The sequence below is a fragment of the Argiope bruennichi genome, chromosome 10 (genome assembly GCF_947563725.1).
Source record: "Argiope bruennichi chromosome 10, qqArgBrue1.1, whole genome shotgun sequence".
Taxonomy (NCBI): domain Eukaryota; kingdom Metazoa; phylum Arthropoda; class Arachnida; order Araneae; family Araneidae; genus Argiope; species Argiope bruennichi.
In genome coordinates, this window is record NC_079160.1 from 83,775,012 (window position 1) to 83,797,956 (window position 22,945).

Genomic DNA, 22,945 nt, shown 5'->3' on the forward strand with positions numbered 1-22,945 from the left:
ATATCTTCAATAGCATTTCATTGAAAGTTTGGATTCGACTCCAAATCCGAGTTAATTCGCCTTTTCATTCCAAGAAATATTTGAATGCTCTACGGTCCAAACCTGTACAATATTCTGGTTGAGTTTTTAAACTGTTCTATGAATAACTTTCGGTGATTCGATCAACTTTTCAAGGCTTTTTGAGGACAGAGAAATTATCTGTTAACTAAGTAAATATTGTGTTGGAATTGTGAACTCATCAATGGCTTGATAATTTGTTAACACTTCGGCTATAAAGATGGAGTTAATGGAATGAATTCGGTAAGCAAAGTATTGTGTGTTAATTTAGATTTTAATTGGATTTTAGTGACAAATTGCAGATAACAAAACAACCTTGGAAAATCTTTGTTGAGAGTTTTTTTAAACAGAACTTTGATAGAAATTGGTTGTGCTTTGTTTTTTTAAACTGAGCTCAGAAAGAAATATTTTGCAAAATTTATTTCAGAAAATGGGAGGAACAGCGAGAATTACAACTTTCCTTGAAAAACTATCCAGTTCTTTAAGTAAGCTGACAACAGCAAGTTAATTGGACCATGTCGATATGATACCAAAATTACCCTTTGGATCATAAATAGGTGACCATGTATAATTTGTTTGATAAAGAACTGTGAAACCATTATTTTGATTTTATATGAGATAATTACTTGACTAGCAGTTTTCACCAAGGTAATGTTTGGGTTACATTCAGGAAGATCAAGCGTGAATTTGAGGACTGTTGTTTGACCGGCATTGCTAACTTTGAACTGGGTTTTAGAAAATTTATTATATATTATAATTACAAAATATATTATAATTACAAAATATATTATAATTACACAATTATAAAAAATAAATTACTGATACTGTTATTGTAGATATTGATAAGATTTTTTGTTCTGGACCCATTTTTATTAAAGGTGATAGATTTTAGGGCATTGGTTTTTCTAAAGTCTTTGGTCCAGAAGTTTTTTTAATATTAATCTCATTTTGGTTTGTTTTGGAAAAGATTAATCCAAAATATTTTATTGTTTGTTTCCAAGGGAGTAAAAAACTTGCATATATGGGCCGAAGCTCTGAATGTGGCTTTCTTTTTGAGAGGTTGGCATACAACATTTTTCTGAACAAATAGTGAGTTTCCAATAAACTATATGTGGACGTTTTCCATATTATTTCTGGAAGTTTTTTTATAGCTATAATGAAGAATGAGGGCAAAATATAAAGATATTATCAGCAAAAATAGAGCAGCCCACCCCTTCATCTAGTGTTTCAGAAAATTCAGCCATGTAGTAAACGAAGAGAATTGTCAATAATAATACGCAGCCTTGAGGAAGACCTTTCTGGATTATTCTAGTGTTAAGAAAGTCATTTCTCCAACGAAGAATTTCGTTTGATCATAATAGTGAACAGATTTTGCAATCTTTCAGATAATATTATTTGCAATCTTCAGACACTCTAAATAAGCTCATCGATAGATACAAAATCGTATGCTCTCTTAATGTCCAAACTTAATCAATGAAGTAATTCTTTTCATATTGTGCTTTAGCAAAGAGTGTGTGAATTCTATAAACAGTGAGTTGAATGTCCCTTAAAGGAAGGAAGCCATTCATAAAAAGGTTATATTTTCTTGTTGAATAGTAAATGTTGGGTAATGCGTTGTGCCATTATCCTTTTGAAATTTTTTTGAAAAGACGGATATGAGTGTGGTTGGGCTGTAGGAATTAATTTTCGTTTTATCTTTATTTGGTTGTGGGACTGGCTTATTTTCCCACTAATCTGGGACACAAGAAATTGAAAACTCTTCTTGAAAAATCGAGGTGATTTTCATTAAGTCTATAATTTTTGGATTTTTGAACCAATTTACTGGAATGCTATCGATGCTGTATGATGAATTTTTTATTTTGGGGGTAACTTGCCTAAGTTCCTAATACTGAATAGTCAAGTTTTGAATGATATTTGAATCGCCAAAAAGAATTAATTGGAATAGACTCGTGTACCATGCTGTGTTATCAGCAAAAAAAAAAAAAAAAAAAAGATAGAAAGGTTATTTTACTGAATTGAATTCGAAATGTTTTGATAATGATAAAAGATGAGCTTTGAAGAATTTATTTCTTGATTTGAATGATTCCATACTTTGTTAAACATTGAATAAAATTTTCAGAAGTGTCGGGTTATGCTGCATATTTTGTCGCAATAATTTCGTCCCCCCCCCACCTTTAAAAAAATGTAGTAACGAAATTTTGCCATTCATTTTTTGTGGATTTTTTTCTGTTCGAAACTGAAATGTAACACATGGATTTTTTTCCGAAACAGCTACTTAAGCTTTTTGAAATTATGGCATGAGTTATTCTATTACGGAAGGGAGTTGTTATTTGATAATGTAACACATTTTATGTTCTGCTTGCTCATTCTTTTTGAAATTTTGTTCATTAATGAATTTAGATTAATTTTTGCTGATAAAGCTTTTGAAGATCATTTCATAGCGTTTTCGTATTTTCCCCAAATTTGTTTACTTTGTTATGATATATTTGATATGATATTATAATCACTCTCGAAATTCGGATCTGAAACGTTGCTTTGAACTTGATGGGAAATAATTGCTAAGCATAACGTGAGATGAAGCGAAGAAGCCATTTTGGAATAAGCGATGTAAATAGGATTCAATGAATTGAGGAGAATGAACCAGTTGTTTGCAACCCGTTAATTCAAATAGTTCTCTTTGAACCCCAAAAAGGCTGATGCAGATTAAAGTCACCAGTCTTGAATACAAGATCTGGGGAAAAAAAAAAAACTTTATTAAGCTTAACTCTATATTTTGGCTTTGAGAAGTATATAAATTTATAATAATAATTTTTAGATTATTGTAAATAATTTTTTATATTGGTAACATTTTCTATGTTGTGAGGAAATTCTTGTCTGAATAATTTTACTAGATGCTCTCAAAGACATGCGTGCAATCAGACCCCCACCAGGTCGATCTGATCTCTGTGAATGGAACCAAGTTTTGATAGAAATAAAGGTTGTTAAGAAATGTGTCTTGAAAGATCTAGTGCTATGGAAAAACAGGAATGTTGAGCTTTTGTATTTTTATGTTTTGTGCAATTCCGCTATAGTGGGATTACAGCTATTTACAAATAAAGCAAAAAGTAGCGCGTATACAAAATCAAAGGGCCGCGAAAAGCTTGATGCATTTAGAGAAAGACCGAAAAAGAAAGATGGGGGGAGGGAAGTTTTTTTTAAAAAGGATAACCAAAGGGAGGGGGATAGATTTAAAAAAAAAAGGATTCCGTTTTGAAAGAACATTTAAGATATATCACTGCAAATACGTGCATCCTATTTCATTTGGAACGCAGTTGGATTTGGGCAGATTTTTCTCCTGATTTGGGCAGAGATTCTCCTGATCAGTGAATCGGCTTTTTCAATCTTATTAAATATGTTAAATAACTTACGTAGAATAATCTCGATTATTTTCCCGAACATTTCGATGAGAGCTTTTTATTAGTGTGTCATTTTTCCGCTAATAGTTTGAATAATAGTGTATTTTTACATTAAGTATTTTTTCGATTATCGGTGCATTTGCTTTGATGAATTGTTGAATATCTTATGGATAATAATCGATTAAATATACTACGCACCTCACCTGTTATTTGATTTCGACAGTTTAGTTCCAATATCTGCTATTCTTTAATATATATGAGACAAACTGTCGCGCGGCTGTATGCGCACTGCGACAATTGACTGACTTTTGGTGATTTTGACATTCTCTATTATGCGATATGTCACACATAGCACGCCTGTGCTTTATTTCAAACCTTTGTCAAGAGTACAGGATTGAAAAAGTTGCACATTACCTTGGGTAATCGATAAAGTTGGATTTTTTTTTTTTTTTTAAACTTTTACCAAACCAACTTTTATTGAATCTAGCAAGAAAGTCCCAAGTATTTTTAGAATTTAAATTTAATTAGGTTCCAAGAATTTTAGATTTAAGTCTTTTTAAGTATTAGCCATATATCATTGGCGAACTTTTGGCTTAACTGCCAGCGGTGAACATAGCCAGTAGACTAAGATGGCATCTTTCACAATTAATCATGCAATAGACATGACTATACTATATAGTTAATAGACAAGTAGAGTTTATCTTGCCAATAAATCTTAAAATATGTAACTAATTAACTATTATTGAAAAGCATCTGCTTAAAAATATTTTTATTTCATACTTAATTTTATTAAACTTTTAAAGTAATATATGAGCCAAACAATCTAATACATTAAGTAAATTTATCAAAATGTATCTAATATGCTTGAATGATGAATTTTAATCAATTCTTTAGTTTTTTGTAAACATGTTTTAATCCACTTAACATACTTTGATTTTATTTAAATTCCCATAATTTTTGTTTTCAAATTAAAAGTTCAGATTGGTTAGTTATTTCATCCACCTAAAATTCTTGTACTATGAAAATTTTAAAAAAAAGTCCTTTGTCAAGAAACATGCATATATAGATTTAATTGATATGGAAAATCATCAGTAATTTGAAGAGTTTCTTACAGTAAAGAAAGCAATTCTTCATGCATGTGTACCTATCTGCCTGCGACAGATTATTGTACATAAAAGTTTCAAAAGGATAATAGTTGAGATTGAATTATCCATTTCTAAAAAAAGCCATATTTTCCTGTTATTTAATTAAGTGCATAAAAATATTAAATTGCTCATTCATTTTGATATTTTTCTTATTTAAGTTACTCTTTTGTTGTATTCTCAAATCTTTTGAAATACAAATAAATTACGAAACATCTTTGGTTTACACACTTGTGAAATGTTTATGAGTATTTATATAATAAACAATTGAACTATTGCATTAATTGAGTTTTGTGTATTTTCCACTTTTACATCCAAGTTTAAATTTTAGGACAGATCTCTGGCAAGTAATTATTTCAGTGCATCAGCAAAATGAATTTATTGGACATAAGGCTCACAATTTTGTAGAGCGTAAATACCTATCTTTATTTGAAGTTTCAAAGGGAGGGGTGTGGCTTGGTGGTAAGGTCTTGGCTTCGGAACACGGAGGGTTTCTTGTTCGAAACCCGATTCCACCGAAGACTCATCGGTGTAAGTGAGGCTAGTGCATATTAAATCCAATGGGACTAAAAGTCCTTTGGCTGGTGTGGAGTGGAAGCTTGGAGAGGGAGGCGTTAGTTCAGGTCTTGTCTTCGTCATCTGATCACGGTTCAAAATTATGAAATCCGTCCCAAAATAGTTCTAGTGTTGCTTTTAAAATGGAATATTAATATAACTGATCTGAATTGCAGTTTCAAATTATTCAGTTATTTATTTTGTATCATAAATTTGAAATTAAGGAAAATTTCTCAGTGTTATTAATTATAATTTTTAAAATATATTTCCTTGGTGCTTCTTTGCATTACTAATCATTATTTTTAGGATGTTACCATAAGGGATAAACATTTCCAAGTACTCTCCAATGGCTCTCTATATATTGAAAGAACAGTATCTCAAAGAAGGAGGGAGCGTCGATGGGATGGAAATTATACCTGTCTGCTTAAGAACAGAGTGGGAAGTCTTGCAAGCAGACCCATCCGTGTAATTTTTGCTCGTAAGTCATTATTCATATGCTTATCTATTTAAAGAACTTAAAAGTTAAAAATTGTTTTAATCTCTATTGTTTACTCATTTCTATGTACTAATATATATTTTTTAACACTTTGCAATTACAATCTTTCAAGGTATGTCCAAAACCTTCACAACTGAACCTCAACCACTCACTACTCATGAAGGTGGACAAGCTCGTTTTAGTTGCCAAATTTATGCTGTGCCGCCAGCAGACATCTCATGGTACAAAGATGGCATAAAACTACCTCAAAATAACAGCAGGTATGGAATTTAAATGATGTTTACATTTTCTTTGCTTATTATTATGATTATTATTTTACATATTATTATGCTTTTTGCTTATTGAATATTTTATAAGATTATTTGACTGAGAATGTTACAAAAATGAAATGAGATTTGACTTTTAATAAGTTAGTTTAACTCTTTCAATGCTGAAAAACCTCAAACGTCCATTCAAAGAAATTACAATGAGTGTCCAAGATTTCTGGATGTCACGATGAAATTTTCTCTCCTTTTGTTAAGTATGATTGATTGAATATCCAAGGATGTTTTTTGTTCATTTAAGATATTTGCTGAGATTGGTTTTGAGAACAGGCAGATTTTTTGAGAACACTCGAAGAATATTCAAACTTCTGTTGTTCTTCAATTAAATAGAGCTATTTTTTATATTTCCACTTTTTAATACATACATGTTGTTGCAGATTTTGAGGGGGGAGGGGGGAATTTTTCTCTTTGAAATAGAAATTTGAACATTCTAGTATTCTGAGGAATCTGAACTTGAATAATCTTAGAGGGTTAATGACAATGTTTTACATTATTTCTGCTGCAATCTAGTTGAAATTTCAAAAATAATTGAAATAATCTAAGTAAAATTATGAAAATTTTCTAATTAATTTATATGATAGGGTTTTTTACTTATAAATAATTTAGCGCATAATAGTAAAAGTTGAAATTGATGAAGGCAGGTTTAAAATACTTTTCTGTTTTAACAGTAAGCCATTAAATGGACAAACAAGTCACTACAAAAAAAAAAAAAAAAAAAAAAAAAAAAAATCAAACATGTTCTATGGTTTGCTGATATGTTAAAATATGTAGTTATTCTTTGCATTAATCTTCAAATATTTAAAAAAAATATTATTATATATTGAATCTTAAAGGATTTAATTCAAAATTCCTTTCAGATTTTTGAGATGTAAATGAATTTTTCCTCCTTTAATCCTTCATAGATGATGATTTCCTCTCCAGTATTTTCAATTCATATTTTACTTCTTGCAGAGATATGAAAATTGTTATTTTGCATTCCCATAATTGATTGTTATATTAGAACTTTACTTCCTTGTATTTCTCATTTCATTGCAAAAGTTTATTATGATATGCTGTTGTAAGCAAATTTTTTGTATCAACAATTCAATCTCTAATATTTTGATCAACTTGAATATATTTATTTAATACTTTTTTTTCTTCTTCTGAAAATAGCACTTAACAATAACATAACACTTCAAAAAATTTATTTAAGTTTCAATCAATGCTTTTTTCAATTGAATTTGAAAGATGTAAGTTTTATTTTTTGTTAATTTTATTGCCAAACTTTTACAAGTAAATTGAAAGATATATATTAAAATCTTCATATACTGATGACATAATGCTATTTCTTTTGAAATTGTTCAGTTATTGTTCAGAATTTCATTCTTTTATAACAGTATTCTTTTCTGTGTAGGTACACTTTCCTACCCTCGGGTACACTGCAAATCACTGGGGTTACACTGAATGATGCAGGTGACTATAAATGTCAATGTTCAAATATTGCTCGACAAAGGGACAGCTCAGAAGCTGCTTTAACAGTTCTCCCCAGTAAGTGGATTTCTTCAAGCTTAATTTCTGAGTTTAAAAGAAAAATTAAATATGAATTTCAGAACTATTTTCTGTAATTTATTGAGAAATATTTATTTTTAAAAAGTACAATAGAAACTGTTTTATCGGTTTTCTGATATAAAATTTCAAAATTACAATGATATATACATAAAGTATGAAGGTCCTCTAAACAAGATATCATAATTTTTGGTTGGTTGTCTTATAAGAGATGAATTATTACAAAAATTCTACATTTCTGCTGTTCTATTTGATATTAAAAATTTTAAACATTGTAAAAAAATTACTCTTTTAACTTCTATTGTAAGTAGAATTATTTGAAGCTTATGATCAAAATTCTCCTTGTGTATAAATCAAAAAAGTCTTTGAATGTTGAAATGCATGTTAATATATCTAATGATTATTTGCTATTTAAATAATTAATATGTGTAAAGGAATTTTTAATTTTTTAAAAAAGTTAACTTAGTGAAATTTTGCTCCATTGTTGCTGAATTTTTAAAAAAGTTAAAATTTCAATTGCATGTTTGATATAATATATATATTTGCTTTAATGTTTGAATGTTGTTCTGAATTGTATTATATCATTCACTCATTTTTATGAATTAGTATCAAATTTCATCATTTTTAAAAGAAGTATTTTGAATACAGTTTTTTCCCCCATTTAATAATTCCTTTCGCTTTTTAATAGGAGAGATAAAAAGTGATTAGATAAAATTTAATAATCTCTTTAGTTGAAAGCATTACTACTTAAGTTGAAAGAACTACATTTTCCTAAGAACAATTTAAAGCATGATAAGATAGTTTTAAAAAGTTGGCTAGTAATCAAAATTGATTTTAATGAAGAAAGTGTTTAATTTTTTCTTATTTAATTTGATAACATTACTGCCTAGTTCCATGTAATTTAGTTGTATTATTTCAATCAAAATATTATTTTCATCTGATTTTATTTCAATATGCTCTATTATAGGAGTTGAACAATTCCAACCACCAGTATTTTTAAGCCCTGGTGAAGAAATGACAGCTATTGCAAACAAGCCCGCAGTTCTTGAATGTCTTGCTGATGGTTTTCCTACAGTTGAGCTTAGTTGGAAGAGAGAAGGTGAGATGTATTTCATTTTTTTCATTCAATAATAAGAGATTTTAAATGTTAATTTTTAGATTATTTCTCTCCTTTTGTGTATTTAGTTATAATTTTTGAATTGAAAATTTCTATCTGTATTAACCTTTTTTTTCTTTGACTTTGCCCTGCTGTTTAAGGCTGGTACTTTTTAATATAATTTTTCTGTCGAAATTCTGTCAATAAAGGCTTCTGAATTTTCTTTTTAAACTTTCAAAATATTTTTAAAAAAAAGAACTTTTGGAGCATTTTGAGAGAATTTGCATCAGATATTATACATCTCAACATATATTTTTAAGTAAAACCCTCTAATGTAATTATCCCATATGATTAAGTGAATAAAAATATATCATTTAAATTTCTATTTTTGCAAATTTTACAAAATGTAACTTGAGAGTAAAATTTTAAATGTAACTTGTTGATATGTAAATCAATTATTTTCTAAATTAATGATTTGCTAAATATTACTCAATATGATTTTTTTAAAATGTATTGCAGATGGTGAAGAAATACCTGATCATTTTCTGAGGAGTGGAAACCTTTACTTTCCCAAAGTACAACCTAATCATTCTGGATCCTATATCTGTACAGCAAAAGCTGTGAATAAAGAAACTAACCAAATCCTTGCTGCAATACAAAAAATACCACTTACTGTCCATGGTACGTACGACTTTTGCCTTCGATATTTCGTCTAAAATTCTAGACAGGGATTTTAGGGGATCCGGTTAATCTCAGAAAGCTTGCTACTTTTGAATATGACTTTATTTATCAGTGCATATGATGTTAGATTGATTGATTAATATTTGAGGCTCTGCTAGAGTATTATATTAAGAACTTGATCTGATATTTATTATTATTTATTTATGTTTTTAAATTTAAGCTGGATTTGTTCATGTGTTATATATAATTTCCTCCTACTATTAAAAAGCTTTGTACTTTTTATATTGAATATTCACTTTTATACATTTTATTGAACACAAAACTTAGAATCCTAGATTATTTGTTTATAAAATTTTATTTTTAAAATTATGATTTTTGACAATATTTATGTATTTGCTATTAATAATACATCTTTAATTTTTTTTCATTCTTTTTGCAGTGCCACCAAAATTTTCAAAAGTTCCTGTAAGCCAGATAATCCCAACTGCTCAGACAGTGCGATTTGATTGTGAAGTTGACAGCATTCCTGCAGCCTCTATACAGTGGTTGAAGGATGGTGAACAAGTCTATATAAATGGGAGAATAAAATTGAAGCCTGGTAATACCTTAGTGATTTCCCAAACAGTAACAACAGATTCTGGAATTTATCAGTGTGTGGCATCCAATGTTGCTGGAACAGTTGTATCTGCTGCTAGATTACAAGTGAATGCTTCAAGTAAGTGGTTTAAAAGGAATTAAAGTTAAGTAATATTTAACATTATATAAGATAATTTTTAATAACGTTTTGTTTTAATAATTTAACCACAGGTACCAGTATTTTTTTTATCTGTTAATTATTTAGCATACAGATGTTTTAATGTAGTTATACAATCTGTAATCATTTTTAAAAATTGTTAATTTTGAGTTTGAACTGTTAATTCAAAATGTAAAAGGAAAGATTTTGTTGATGTATATTTCAAATATATATATATATATATATATATATATATATATATATATATATATATATATATATATATACTAAAATCCATGAAATTGTAGTTAGTTCATGGTCTTTTAACTATTTCCAAATTCTTTTACCTAGCTTTCATTAATTATTATGTATATTTCACTTAGTTGAAATTTAAATATTTGGCTCTAAGTTCAGTTTAGTTTTAATGAGTGATCAAATCCTTATCTGATTTATTTGATAGTTGAATTTGTCATCCTTTTTTAAACAAACCTTATCACTATAGCTGTATTTTCTTTTTAGGTGACCAGCCTCAGCCCCCTTCAGGCTTGAAAGCATTTACCATGTCAAGCAGTGCCATTGTACTTTCTTGGGAGCCAGTTGCTTCTCTACCTTCTGCTCCAATACAGGCCTATACTGTCCACTATGTTCCATCTAATGGTACTGAGGAAGCATATTTTCTTTTATCTTCTTTCTGATTGATCTGGTTTTCTCAATATAATTTAACATTCTGTCCCCCCCCCTCTTTTTCTTATTTTAAGGGGTAGGGTTTCATGCAGCTTTGTCTAATTTTAATTCAAAAATTCATTAAAAATCTGTAAACAAAGAATCTAAACTATAGAACATTAATTTGAACAATTATTTTAATATCCCATACTTTTAAGTTACGATTTTTAGTTTAATAAATGATTTTTAAAATTAATTTTTCTTTTTCTTTACCTTATTGATTTCTTTAGGGATTGAGATAAAAAAAAATCATTTTATAGTATTTCAATTTTATTAAAATATTATTTGTCATGTGTGTACATATGTGCAATATTAACATTTCCCAAAGGGTCACAATGCACATGTGTTTGACAGACATTTCCTTAGCCATGTCACATTGTACTAAGTGACACTACAGTGTATTTAAAGCTAAGTTATTGAGTTTTAATTTTCATTATTTTAAGTCAGTCAAAGGCTGCTTTAAGGAAGTGGCAGCTGTTGACTGGCTGATCTTTTTCAGTGACCTTTGAGATGATTCAAAATATAAATATCAAAAGATCTTAAAATAATGAAATTCAAAGCTGAATTATGTTTTGATTCCAGAAGAATGGAATCTTTTTTTGTATAAAATGTAATGTTTTTGATGTACATTATTTTAGTATGACTGATAAAATTTTGTAGTGCTGAAAAAATTTATAAAAATTCAAAAATCATAATTTTTTAGTCAATAAATTTATTGATTCAAATAACAACAAAATAATTTTTACTAAAATTAAAGAATTATTTTCCTCTGAAGTATAATTAAGTTGTTAATCTATATTTCTACTTACCATCATATTCTTATAGCTGTTTAGTTTACAAAACTTTGTTTATTGTAATATAATCTCACATTTCACAGTGTTCCTATGCTATGGCTTTCAATGTCTAATTTGTAACTTGAGTATTATAGTTAAGGGATAGATCTTTTTTTTTTATTACTATTATTATACTAAACAGTGAAATGAATTTTTTTAGCTTAATAAAAGTTTTTTTTATATAGTTTTCCTTAATGATTTATTCAATTATTGTATTGGTTTCTTTTAATGCAAACATTTCTCTCGAGTATTATGTGTATTATGGAACTTTATAATGCTTCATTTCATAATAAGTTTTTAAAAGGTTCATATATTATTTGCTTTCTAATTTGTTGGTAAATATGTCTATTGTTTTTATTTAGAATGATTCTATCATAAAAAAAAATCAGTTTTATACTATCTATTAAATTTCTTTCATATTTTGAACATATCTGCTTAACATATTTATTTTATTTCATTTCATAGTGCTACATTGTTCTAAGCATTTTTTTAAACTTAAAATTACCTGTACATTAATATTACCCTTAATGATAGTTCACAATAAAATTTATATTTAACAAATTTGTATTAGAACTTTATTAAAGAGTGTTCTATTTCTTCTATTTTGGACATAATATTCATGTGTATATATTTATTTGTTGCAGGTGGTGTTGAACAGGATGCTGTAGCTGTAAATACATCTCTGTTGATTGAGCGTTTAAAGCCTTATACAAACTACACATTTTATGTTAGGGCCTACAGCAATAAAAGTGCCAGTGAGCCATCTCAACCTATAGTACAAATGACAGGAGAGGATGGTTTGTATATTTGGAATTGTTTAATGATTTAATTTCTTTCTTTTAAAAATGACATGAATTAATATTTACTTCTCTTTTATCACCATTTTCTTAAATAATGAAAAAAAAATTTAATATTATTAAAACTCCCCCACTTTATAGCTATTTCATAATACTTTGTATAAATTTTTTTAAATGTATATAACTGTATAAATTGCTTTAGATTCATTTACGTAAGCTTTCATTTTAATTGCAATTTTCCCTCATGTTTGTGTGCAACATTACAAAATTGAATTTTCAGCATGAAATTATCTTCTACATCTATTCCAATTAATTTGTTAATATTAATCCAATTAATATATTAATTAATCCAATTAATATTCCAACTACATCTATTCCATTTTCTAGTGAGGCAAAATTTATTAGTTTTAAACTAAAAATAGCAGTATCTTAAAACTTATACAATTTAAAGGAAAGGGACCTGAAACATGTCCCACACAATTTCTTAACATTCTGTCTAATAATTTTTGAAATTAATTATTTTTTAGAATTAATAATTGTTTGAAATTTCTATTTCGCTGTTGCTTTCTATGGAGGAAATTTATTATCTAATCAAAGATTGAATATAGCATAAGAAACTTTAAAAGAAATTAGCAACTGAAAGAAACTATCTTAATTTTTAAATTATCTGAATTTTATTAGTATTTGATCGATGCTTCCTTTTGTCCAACATTTTAAAATATTTAATATTTTACGCTTTAAGAATATGAATGCTGCTGACATGGTTTAATTGGAGAAATGCCATTGACGTAAAACATATAATATAAAAATATCATTGACACTTAAAATAAAACTCACTTTGCAAGTGTTAAAACTGCCACAATTCTGAAAAATAACTAGAGAATTCTCTTTTTAGAAACTAACTTAGTTGAGGGCATTTCAAAACATCTTGCCTTCTTAAACATAGTAAAAAAATATTTTTCAAATATCAATTGATAAAATTTTTCACAATTTCCTGTCAAAACTATTTTCAATAGTGAGCTAGTATGTTAAAAATCCCCAAATTATGTACCCACCAATTTTGCTTGATATTTTTAAACAAAATTTTCTAATTTATTGCTGATTACAATTTTTATCTTAATACCTCTGCTCAAAATAAACCATTTTAGTCCTGTGATGTATCTTTCATCCCCCAAACAACTCAGAGATTTATATTTGTCCATTGATAGAAAAAATAATAATTCTGTATTGATTGATGATTGTACAAATCAGAATATTATAGAATTTGAAGATTTCTTAGTTTGATTTTTTAAATTGTTGAGTTAGATACTTATTATGTTAATAAGTGCACTTTTTAAAATTCTCTTTTAATCTCACAAAGAATTAACACCTTATTTTAATATAATTATTGTTTTCAAATTCATTATGAATAATTTTTTTAATGATTTCAGTTCCTCTTGCTGCACCTAAAGTAACTCTTTCAAGCATAAGTCCAACTACACTTCAAGTTCAGTGGGAACAATTACCTATGTCCAAAGCCCGTGGTGTTGTAACGGGGCATCGTATTTATTATCGAAAACATAAACAGGCTTCTTCAACTGTTCGTTCTTCTAATGTTGGGAATGAATATACCATAACAGGTAAACAAATCCCTCCACCCCACCCCAAATGGAAAGATTTTCTGAAATAGGATTTAGAATTCCTCAAAATAAAAAATTAAAAAATTATGAGAAGTAATTTCAAAATTTTAAAATGCAAATATTAATTCCATTAAAATATATTAAGAACTATATGAGTAGTCTATTCTTTATGTAATGCAAGTATATTATTTATTGCATTTTATTATGTAAAACTTATTTCTTTGGGGTTAATATAAATTATTTATATTACATAAAATTTATATGAAAATTAAACTATATATTGATGCTAAAAAAATATTTAATAGTTAAACTGTGAATGCTTTTTTTAAAACATCCAGGTCTAACTCCAAAGCAGAAATATGATGTCCGAGTACTCAGTGGCACAAAAGCTGGCTTTCCCACTTTAACAGATGAGGCATGGCCATGGGTGGTACATGAGATGCCCCCACTCTCCAGTTCAAAAGGTATGAAAATAGATTAGAATTTGAATACAAAAATTTTTTACTCAAAAGTGAAAATATCTTTGTAAAAAAATAGCATATGAAAGTTTAAAAATTTATAACATTTAAGAAACTAGTATTTACTTTGTTTGGTTATTAATTATATGAAGATGATAGCATTGATTGCTGTAAGGAATGTTTTTGTTTGTAGAATAATTTAATTATACTTTTCCATTTAACAGCATGAGGTATATTGTTTCAATTAGGTAAAATATATATATATATATGAATGCAAAATATTGTTTGTAATAATATTTGAAATAGTTGAGTGTCATTTTCATGTGACATTGTTATTTAATTTGGAGTAAAATGAAAAATTATTTGTTATTTGATTTGGAGTAAGATGAAAACTTGTTTGCTGTTGTTGTTAGTGATCAACAGTAGTTGCCTTGCTGTTATGAAGTATGCTGATTTCATGAATTAATTAATGTATTTTATGGATTTAATTCATAGTTTATAAAATGATTTAAATTTATTTAATTGTAATGAATTTATTTTTTTTGTGAATTTTGACTTTTTTGCTAGTTTTTTTTTCTTTCTTTTTTTATTACTTTTCATTTCCCTGTTTGAAAAGTCAGTAATTTATTTATTTGTCATTTTTCAGTGCCACTTCCACCTACAGTACATCTGACTGTTTTGAACAACACTGCTCTACAAGTGGAATGGAGCATGCCTCCTGATAATCCTTATCCAGTAGATGGCTACTATTTGTCATATCGACAACAAAATAAACCATTAAAGCGCCGTATCACTATACCTGCCAACACTACCAAGTTCCTCCTTTATGACTTAGGTAAGAATTATTATTCTTTTGTAAATAAAATTATGAATTTTTTGAATCTATGCATGTAAAATATGCCTCCAAACTTGAATATACTATACCAGTAATTTTAATCTAAACATGTCACATTTAGCTGCTATTATTAGCATAATATTTATAGATGCACACTATCTGTAAATTGCAACATGTATTATGAGAAGAGGAAAAAGAAAATACACTATAGGACAAATCTTTAGATCTATAACTACAGAATTTGTCAAATGGTTCCCCCACTTTGGGTTGTAGGGTGCTTAAAAAAAAGTTTTTTTTAAATTATTTTTTAATTTTAACTGAAATTTTAATCAAAATTATTTCAAAATTTAACTACAAATTAACACAAACCATTTTCACTTCTGTTTAGAATTCGAAAAATTTAGTTTTCTATAACACCAGTTTTCTTCCCGTATGGTTTTGTTCTATAATTTTAATAAGTTTTGTAAAGATATTTTAAGCATTGAAATATCTTCAAAATATATTTGAAAAGATATTTAAGCATTATTACCTGAATTATACTTTGTTATGTATATTATTAAGTAAACATTATTACTTATATTATTACTTTTAACATTCATCGTTTTAATTATGTGTTTATACTAGTGTATTGCAATATATATATATATAGAGTGTGCTTGTTATCACTGTTGCATAATTAAATTTTAAGCATAAAATTATGACAGCATGATCGAGTTTAAATCATAATCCTACTGTATATTTCAGAAACCCCCTTTTCTTATTTTATTTAGCAATTTTACTTTTTGATTCTTGGCAGAATATATATATATATATAAGCATTTTGTTTGAAGCAGAAGACAGGTTTGAAGACATAGATGAGACATTTTACATTTTTGTGACGTCGTTTTATTTAATCTTGGAGAAGCACATATTATTTACAAGCAGGCGCGGATAAGGCATGTCCGCCACAGTGCGGCATAAAAACAGAAGATGAAAAAGAACGAAATAAATTATCCCTTGTCTTATATAACCTGAGATTTTGATAGAGAAAATATTTCTTCATAGTGCTAATATATTAATTAGATTCTGATGGGGATTTCTGACGCATGTCAATCACAAGTAAGGGAAACACAGGGATCTTTTAAAAGAATGTGCTTACTGGACATTTTTCTATCCCTTCATGTGGAGCATGAGAATGTGTCGGTGTTTAGTCGATTCAGCAATTTTATAAAGCTTCTCTTGAATTAATTAAGTAGAGAAAGTGCAATTGGATCAAGAAATAAGAGAATGGACGCATGGTCTAAATTGAGATAAAAAGTTGTAAATTAATTAGAATTGAAATCAGAGTTTAAAATATCACACACACACACAATTCATTCTTTAAGTAATGGCTATTAATATCATTTTAAAAAATATATTTTAGCTCCTCAATCATGGTATGAAGTATACCTAGTTGCATTCAACAAAAAAGGCGAGAGTCAAGAAGCTGTACGTAAAATCATTACATCTTCTGGGGACAATCCTGAGGCTGAGACTGTGGAAGGTAAATATGAAATTCACTCACTGTAGTTAATAATTTCATGCATTAACAATGTTGATATGCAAATACATAAATAGTTTGATTTCAGCAGTTAATATGTATTATAATTCATTAACTTTTGATAGTTCATTTAATTTATATTGCCCATAATGGTATAAGTCATTTTGTTAGAAGTTGCATTTAGAATATTGGATTTACTTTGAAAAACTGAATTTATAAATTTGAATTTTGATTTATTATTTTTTGTGTTCTTTATATTATAATTTTTTTGTCTTGTTTGTATTATATTCTTTTTTAATTTAAATGATTAATTTTTGTGAGTACATTTGATCTAATTAATCTTTAATATTTCAGTTGTGGAACCTCCACATCAGTTGGAAGCAGAACCAACTAGCTCAACACAAATCCGTCTCACATGGAAAGCTCCTGAAACTAGTAGAAACATTAGTTACTACACTGTTCGTTATCATCCAGTCTCTGCCAGCGGCCTAGTCAATGAATCTTATATCCGAAGGTAGGAACTTTTTATGATTTTTTTTTTCTTTTATTTAAATATGAATTCTGAAATTCATTTGAAAGAAAAATATTTCTTTAAATTCCTTTTTGGAAGCATTAAATTTATAATTACTAGATATTATAAATTATTTTAATTTTAATAAAAATTACGTTTGTATATTTTATTAATGATTTCTTCTCTCATATTTTTTCCCCTTTCATTTCAGTACAAATAATGAGGTTCTGATTACGGATTTGCAACCTTATACTCTGTATGAATTTGCTGTTCGTTCACATGATGTGGATAAACGCCAAGGTCCTTTTAGTCCAACAGTGGAGTGCAGAACTAAAGAAGCTAGTATGTCTTTTTGTGAATTTAGCATATTTTATTACATTTTTCTTTTCTAATCTGATCTAAATTTAATTTAATTATCTGACTATCTTTTTAGAGGGAGAACTTTTAAAGAAAAATTCTAATTTATAGGAAAATTCTTTTTGTATGGTGTAATTTGCTCTGAAAAAATGTTACTGCCATCTATTATTACCACATTTATGAATATGTATTAATGATTATGTTGATTTGAAAATTTCAACTTAAAAATGAAAGAATAATTTACTGAATTGCAATCCAGAAATCTATAATTATTGTTAAAGTTTCAATCAATTTAATAGATGTAAATATTATTTTTTTGCATATCAGGTACATAAACATTATTTTCTTAGAGCCATAAATAACAAATTTGAAGGTACATTCTGTAAACTTTAAACGTGTAAATTGTTGCCATATTAAAATTTGTAATTTTCATAATTATTTTTAAATAATGTTATTTAATGCTTAATTAAAAGTAATTGGTGAAGATTTAATGTTGCAATTAAAAACGACTTTATTTTAAAAAGAATTATAGTGTTGAAAAGGGGTTTTTTTTGTCATTTTCTTTTCTGTCAATTGAGGGAATTGTGCTTTTCCATTATTAATTTATTTGTGTAAATTTTAGTACCATCTGCTCCTCAAGACTTAACTTGGTCTCCTGTTGATGCAAACTCCATTCGTCTTAATTGGCAGCCTCCCAAGTACCCTAATGGTGTAATTCTTGCCTACTGCATTTTGTACAGTACTCGGAATAGTAAAAATCTCGATACCTGGAGTTACAAAGAAGAGAAAGGTATTTTTTAAAAATTACCTTTAAATGATATATACAAATATTTTAACTTTGCATACAATATAATAAAGAATTTATATTATTAGATTCACGTGCTAGTATTACTCTGTTGTAATTCATAGTTTATTGAGATTTTTTATTTTTGGATCTTTTTTTTTATAGTAAAATTTTTGTGACCTCATTGATATTATACATCTAACTATACTTTCATGTTCTTTTTGTTTAAAAGAATTTTTTTGAAATCCATATAAGGAATCCATGTTCAAAAAAGTTTTTTTAATGGGATTTTATAAGAAAAATTAATTAAATATTCTGAATAAAATTCTCTGCAGTAACCTTTTAACAGCTGTCATTAAAATTTTTTTAACCACAAGGTATTTATTTTTTCAGGTACGGAATCTACAACTATATTGACTGGCCTTGCAAGCAATACTCTGTATTACTTACGTATGAGGGTGAAGAATGGAGCTGGAGTGAGCCTTCCTACAGAGACAATGAACATCAACATCCCTGTCAGACATAACAATACAAAACTTCCTAGTCAAGAAAGTAAGATTCCAATCATCTATTTATATATTTATTTTAATTCTAACATTATTTGAAATTTATTGCTACAAATTAAATAAATTGTTTTGAAAATCGAGTGTTACTTCAAATTTCTTTATCAGTTTAGTTTAATTTAGTTTAGTTATATTAATGTTCCATTGTAAAGCAACACTAGGACTATTTTGGGCAGACCTTGTAATTTTGAACCGTGGTCAGATGATGAGGACGACACCCGAGCTGCCATCCTTCTCTCCACATCAATTTCTTTATCAAAACACTGTAATTGTTGAAATATATGACATATAATTATAAAAGTTTTCAGAAGCTTATATTTAAAAATTTTAAATACCTTAATTTTGATTGATCTGAGGGTTTTTTTTTTTTTTTGTGAAGTATGTATTAATAATGATTTTTCAGATGAAAATTGTAAATTGAAATTTTTTAATACGAATATTAATTTGTTTGCTGCAAGTTTAGATTAAAATAAAAAAGATTCTGGTTGCATTGCTTATTCAGGAATAGAAACTAAAAATTTGCAGATAGGGAAAGGTTTAAAGTTATGAAATGTTTAATGGTACATATGTATAATTTTGTGTGTTAATTGAAAAGAAGCTCATTATTCATCTTTTGATGAACATATGTTTCAACAATATTATTTCAGATCAAATCTGATTTGTATCTCTTGATAATGATTGGTAAATAGATATGAGCCATTTATTTTGAATGTGGGGCAAGTCCATTTTTGAAAAGAATGCAGTTATAGATAAAACTTGTTATGATCTTTTTATGAGTAAAAAAATTTATAGTAAAAAAATATTTAGATTCTAGTATTTTGGAGGTGGAAGTTTTAGTTCTTAACAGTATTGAAAATCTTTTTATTTTGAAAGTGGTGCAAGTCCATCTTAGATTGAAATTATATTACAGCAAAATTTAGCTCCCTTTGCTCTATGGTGAAGGAAATGTGGCCGTTTGACATCATGTCTGAAATCTAGGGTGTTTCTATTTATCTATTTTTGATATTGAAAATCAGTGGTTGTACAGTATTTTATAAATAATAAAAAGTATATCTTAATTTTATGTGTCAATAATAATGTCTACTTCCATCACCGATTGTTCAGCCCAGTGACAACAAAATAAATATCATTGATCACAAATTTTTATTGTCCGGACATTCATGTCTACAGAATGATCGTGATTTTGGAGTGGAACTATCCAGTAACGATTCAATCCAGAAATCAGTTCCTTGCATATTCCCCAGGATTACTATAAAGTAATACAGATTTGTTGAAAACATGATAAATTTTTAGTACATGAAATTAAACATGGAAATTTATTTTCAACCCAACCTCTGAAATAAACGTGTTTAAAAAGAAAGAAAAATACCGATGGAGAAACTGTGAATTGATTAACTATATGCTGGATCAGATTTACAAGGGATATGCACCATACAAAATGTTCAACAAAACTTCGCTAGAACTAGATTTTGAATTTAAAGTTATCGATTTGTCAACACAATGAAGAAGGTAAATAATTCCAAATAATTTCAAAAATATAAAATTATCTTTTATGTAAGAAAAAAAGCAGATTTATTACATCTGAAAAATATAAGGATATGATGGATTTATTACCATATGTACCTCCCGTTCATCATGGATTTTTTAAAATGTTAAATCTTGAATAGAATTCAAATTGATTATACCTACGTATAAATTGAAGTATATAATTTCATTGAAATTCTTAATAAAATTGAATTGTTTGTTGTTATGTTATATTTTCTACTAGAATATTCTTGGTTTTGTTTCACTTTTTTATCAAATGATTAAATATTTATTAAAATTTGAATAGTATTTTGTTTTTATTCTTAAAAAAAGGCTGATGCAACTGAAATATTATTTCCCAATTGAATGAATGATTGCAATAATTCTTTAATTTTGAAAGTGAGGCAAGTTCATTTAATTATAATGGAACTCTTATTTTTTTAGTCAGCACTGTAAACACTATTGGATTATAAACCTACATTATCTTGTACCACAAAATACACAAAATATATCTATTAATACTTACCAATATTTGTATATTTATTGAAATAAAAACCTTTAAATATCTCGCAATAACAAAAAATGGACTTGCCTCATTTTCAAAATAAATGGCTCATATTTAGACTACATGGCCTAGTTTATCAAGATTTATTTTATTTTAGACACACTTTTAATTTGTATTTAAATCACTACTCTTGAAAGTAAGCTTGATTTATCAATAGATTTTTGATTACGAACACATGAGATCATTTTATCTAATAAATCTTAAGAATAGAGTAATTTTTGTAATATAAAATTTTATATACTACTAAAATGTATATAAAATGACACCAAGTATAGCATTTTAAAATACTCTTCATGTGTAGATTATATTAGTAAATGAGAATCTGTTTTGATATTTTTAGATAATTATCAAGCATTTGATTGCTGATTTCTCATTAAGATATGTTTTATATTTGTAATTATGTAACAATAAACATGACATTTGAAAGTTGGATGTTCAGTGATTTGCTTTTTTAGATTTTCAGAAATGTGCCAAAATTTAAAAAAAAAAAAAAAAAAAAAAAAAAAAAAAAAAAAAATCAAGCTTTGCACCTAAAAATAAATTAGAACATCTTAATATAAAGGTATTTTCTTAACATTGCTTAATGTAGTGGTTGAATATGAAATGTGTTTATTGATTTATTTGAAGAAGGAAAAAAGACTCCTTATTAACATAAAATCAAAGTCACTCTATTTAACAGAAATATGCAACACCCCTAAAATAAAAGTACACAAAATACCCCCCCCCCCCCTGCGTTCCCTTGTGAAATAAAATATTTCTTATGTTTGTATCTGTATTATTCTTATGTTTGTATCTGTTTTATTTAAAACTTAAGTTGTTTTTCTCTATTATTCAGAGCAATTTTTTGTTGTTGTTGTTGAGATATATAATTGTTTTTTCCTCTTTTTAGATTTTAACACTCAAAGTCCCGACCAATATCTTGGAATTATTATTGGAGCATTCATAGGCTTAGGTTGTCTCATAATATGTGCAGTCATCATTAAAAGTCGTAATAGGTGCGTAATAGACTTTGTTTTTGCTGGTATTCGGTTCATTTATATTATGAGTTTGACGATTTTTCTAATTAATCTATTTATATAATTTTAGCAGGGGTGTTTGTGCTCCGGGGAAACCCCGGAATTCCGGGGATTTTGAACTTCGATACCCGGAAATTCCGGGGATCGTCGTTCAAAAGGAAGTAGGAATAATAATGAATTATTTATTTTGATCTGGGTAATTTTGTTTGCCTTGAAAGCAGAAAACGCAAGGTCAGTGTGTGTGGTGAAAACTTTTCCTTTCTTTCTCCAAAGGCAGTGATAATGCGTGAAAAGGTGGAAAAAACTTCTTTTTTGTTCTTTCCTTATTGCGAGTTATGACTCATTCCCCCGGTTCTCGGACATTCTCTTCTGGATTCTTTTCGGCAAGTAGGCGCGGCAGAAAAAAAAAGGGAGAGACTTCGTTCGACCAGATGTGCGATCACGTGACCTGGGTTCAAAGGTCTTAATTTTGCAAAAAAAGTAATTCATTGAACTTTTATAATTAGGTCATTCAATACTTCATAATCGTAATTTTTCATTTCTCCCCCCCCCTTCTCGAAACTCCAAAATGTCGGTAGTAAGTCCGTAAAAGTTTCAGGGGAGTTTTTGGGGTCCCACAAACACCCCTGTTTTAGTAGTTAAATAAACATAATAAAATATTATATACTATTGAACAAAATAATTATTATTATTATTTCTTAAATATGTTATCTAATTTGAAGGATTTCTGGAATTGTGAATCCCATTGAAGTTTTTGCTATAGAACTCAAAATTTTGTATTTCTACATTGTGCTTATTAGTAAAGTTTAAAACATTTC

General features: G+C 27.7%; 1 protein-coding gene across 1 annotated transcript in view; it reads left to right on the forward strand.

Moving 5' to 3' along the window:
- Nucleotides 1-22,945, forward strand: part of LOC129989168 (protogenin-like) — a 97,389-nt gene that overhangs the window by 66,188 nt on the left and 8,256 nt on the right. The window contains exons 3-19 of the mRNA XM_056097533.1: nucleotides 5,456-5,627; nucleotides 5,758-5,905; nucleotides 7,362-7,495; nucleotides 8,481-8,612; nucleotides 9,129-9,290; nucleotides 9,730-10,005; nucleotides 10,543-10,680; nucleotides 12,224-12,376; nucleotides 13,807-13,995; nucleotides 14,334-14,459; nucleotides 15,100-15,288; nucleotides 16,691-16,810; nucleotides 17,162-17,321; nucleotides 17,530-17,660; nucleotides 18,298-18,465; nucleotides 18,853-19,011; nucleotides 22,001-22,106. Of these exons, the coding sequence (XP_055953508.1) occupies nucleotides 5,456-5,627; nucleotides 5,758-5,905; nucleotides 7,362-7,495; nucleotides 8,481-8,612; nucleotides 9,129-9,290; nucleotides 9,730-10,005; nucleotides 10,543-10,680; nucleotides 12,224-12,376; nucleotides 13,807-13,995; nucleotides 14,334-14,459; nucleotides 15,100-15,288; nucleotides 16,691-16,810; nucleotides 17,162-17,321; nucleotides 17,530-17,660; nucleotides 18,298-18,465; nucleotides 18,853-19,011; nucleotides 22,001-22,106 (2,663 nt within the window). The remainder of the gene's footprint in view (nucleotides 1-5,455; nucleotides 5,628-5,757; nucleotides 5,906-7,361; nucleotides 7,496-8,480; nucleotides 8,613-9,128; nucleotides 9,291-9,729; nucleotides 10,006-10,542; nucleotides 10,681-12,223; nucleotides 12,377-13,806; nucleotides 13,996-14,333; nucleotides 14,460-15,099; nucleotides 15,289-16,690; nucleotides 16,811-17,161; nucleotides 17,322-17,529; nucleotides 17,661-18,297; nucleotides 18,466-18,852; nucleotides 19,012-22,000; nucleotides 22,107-22,945) is intronic.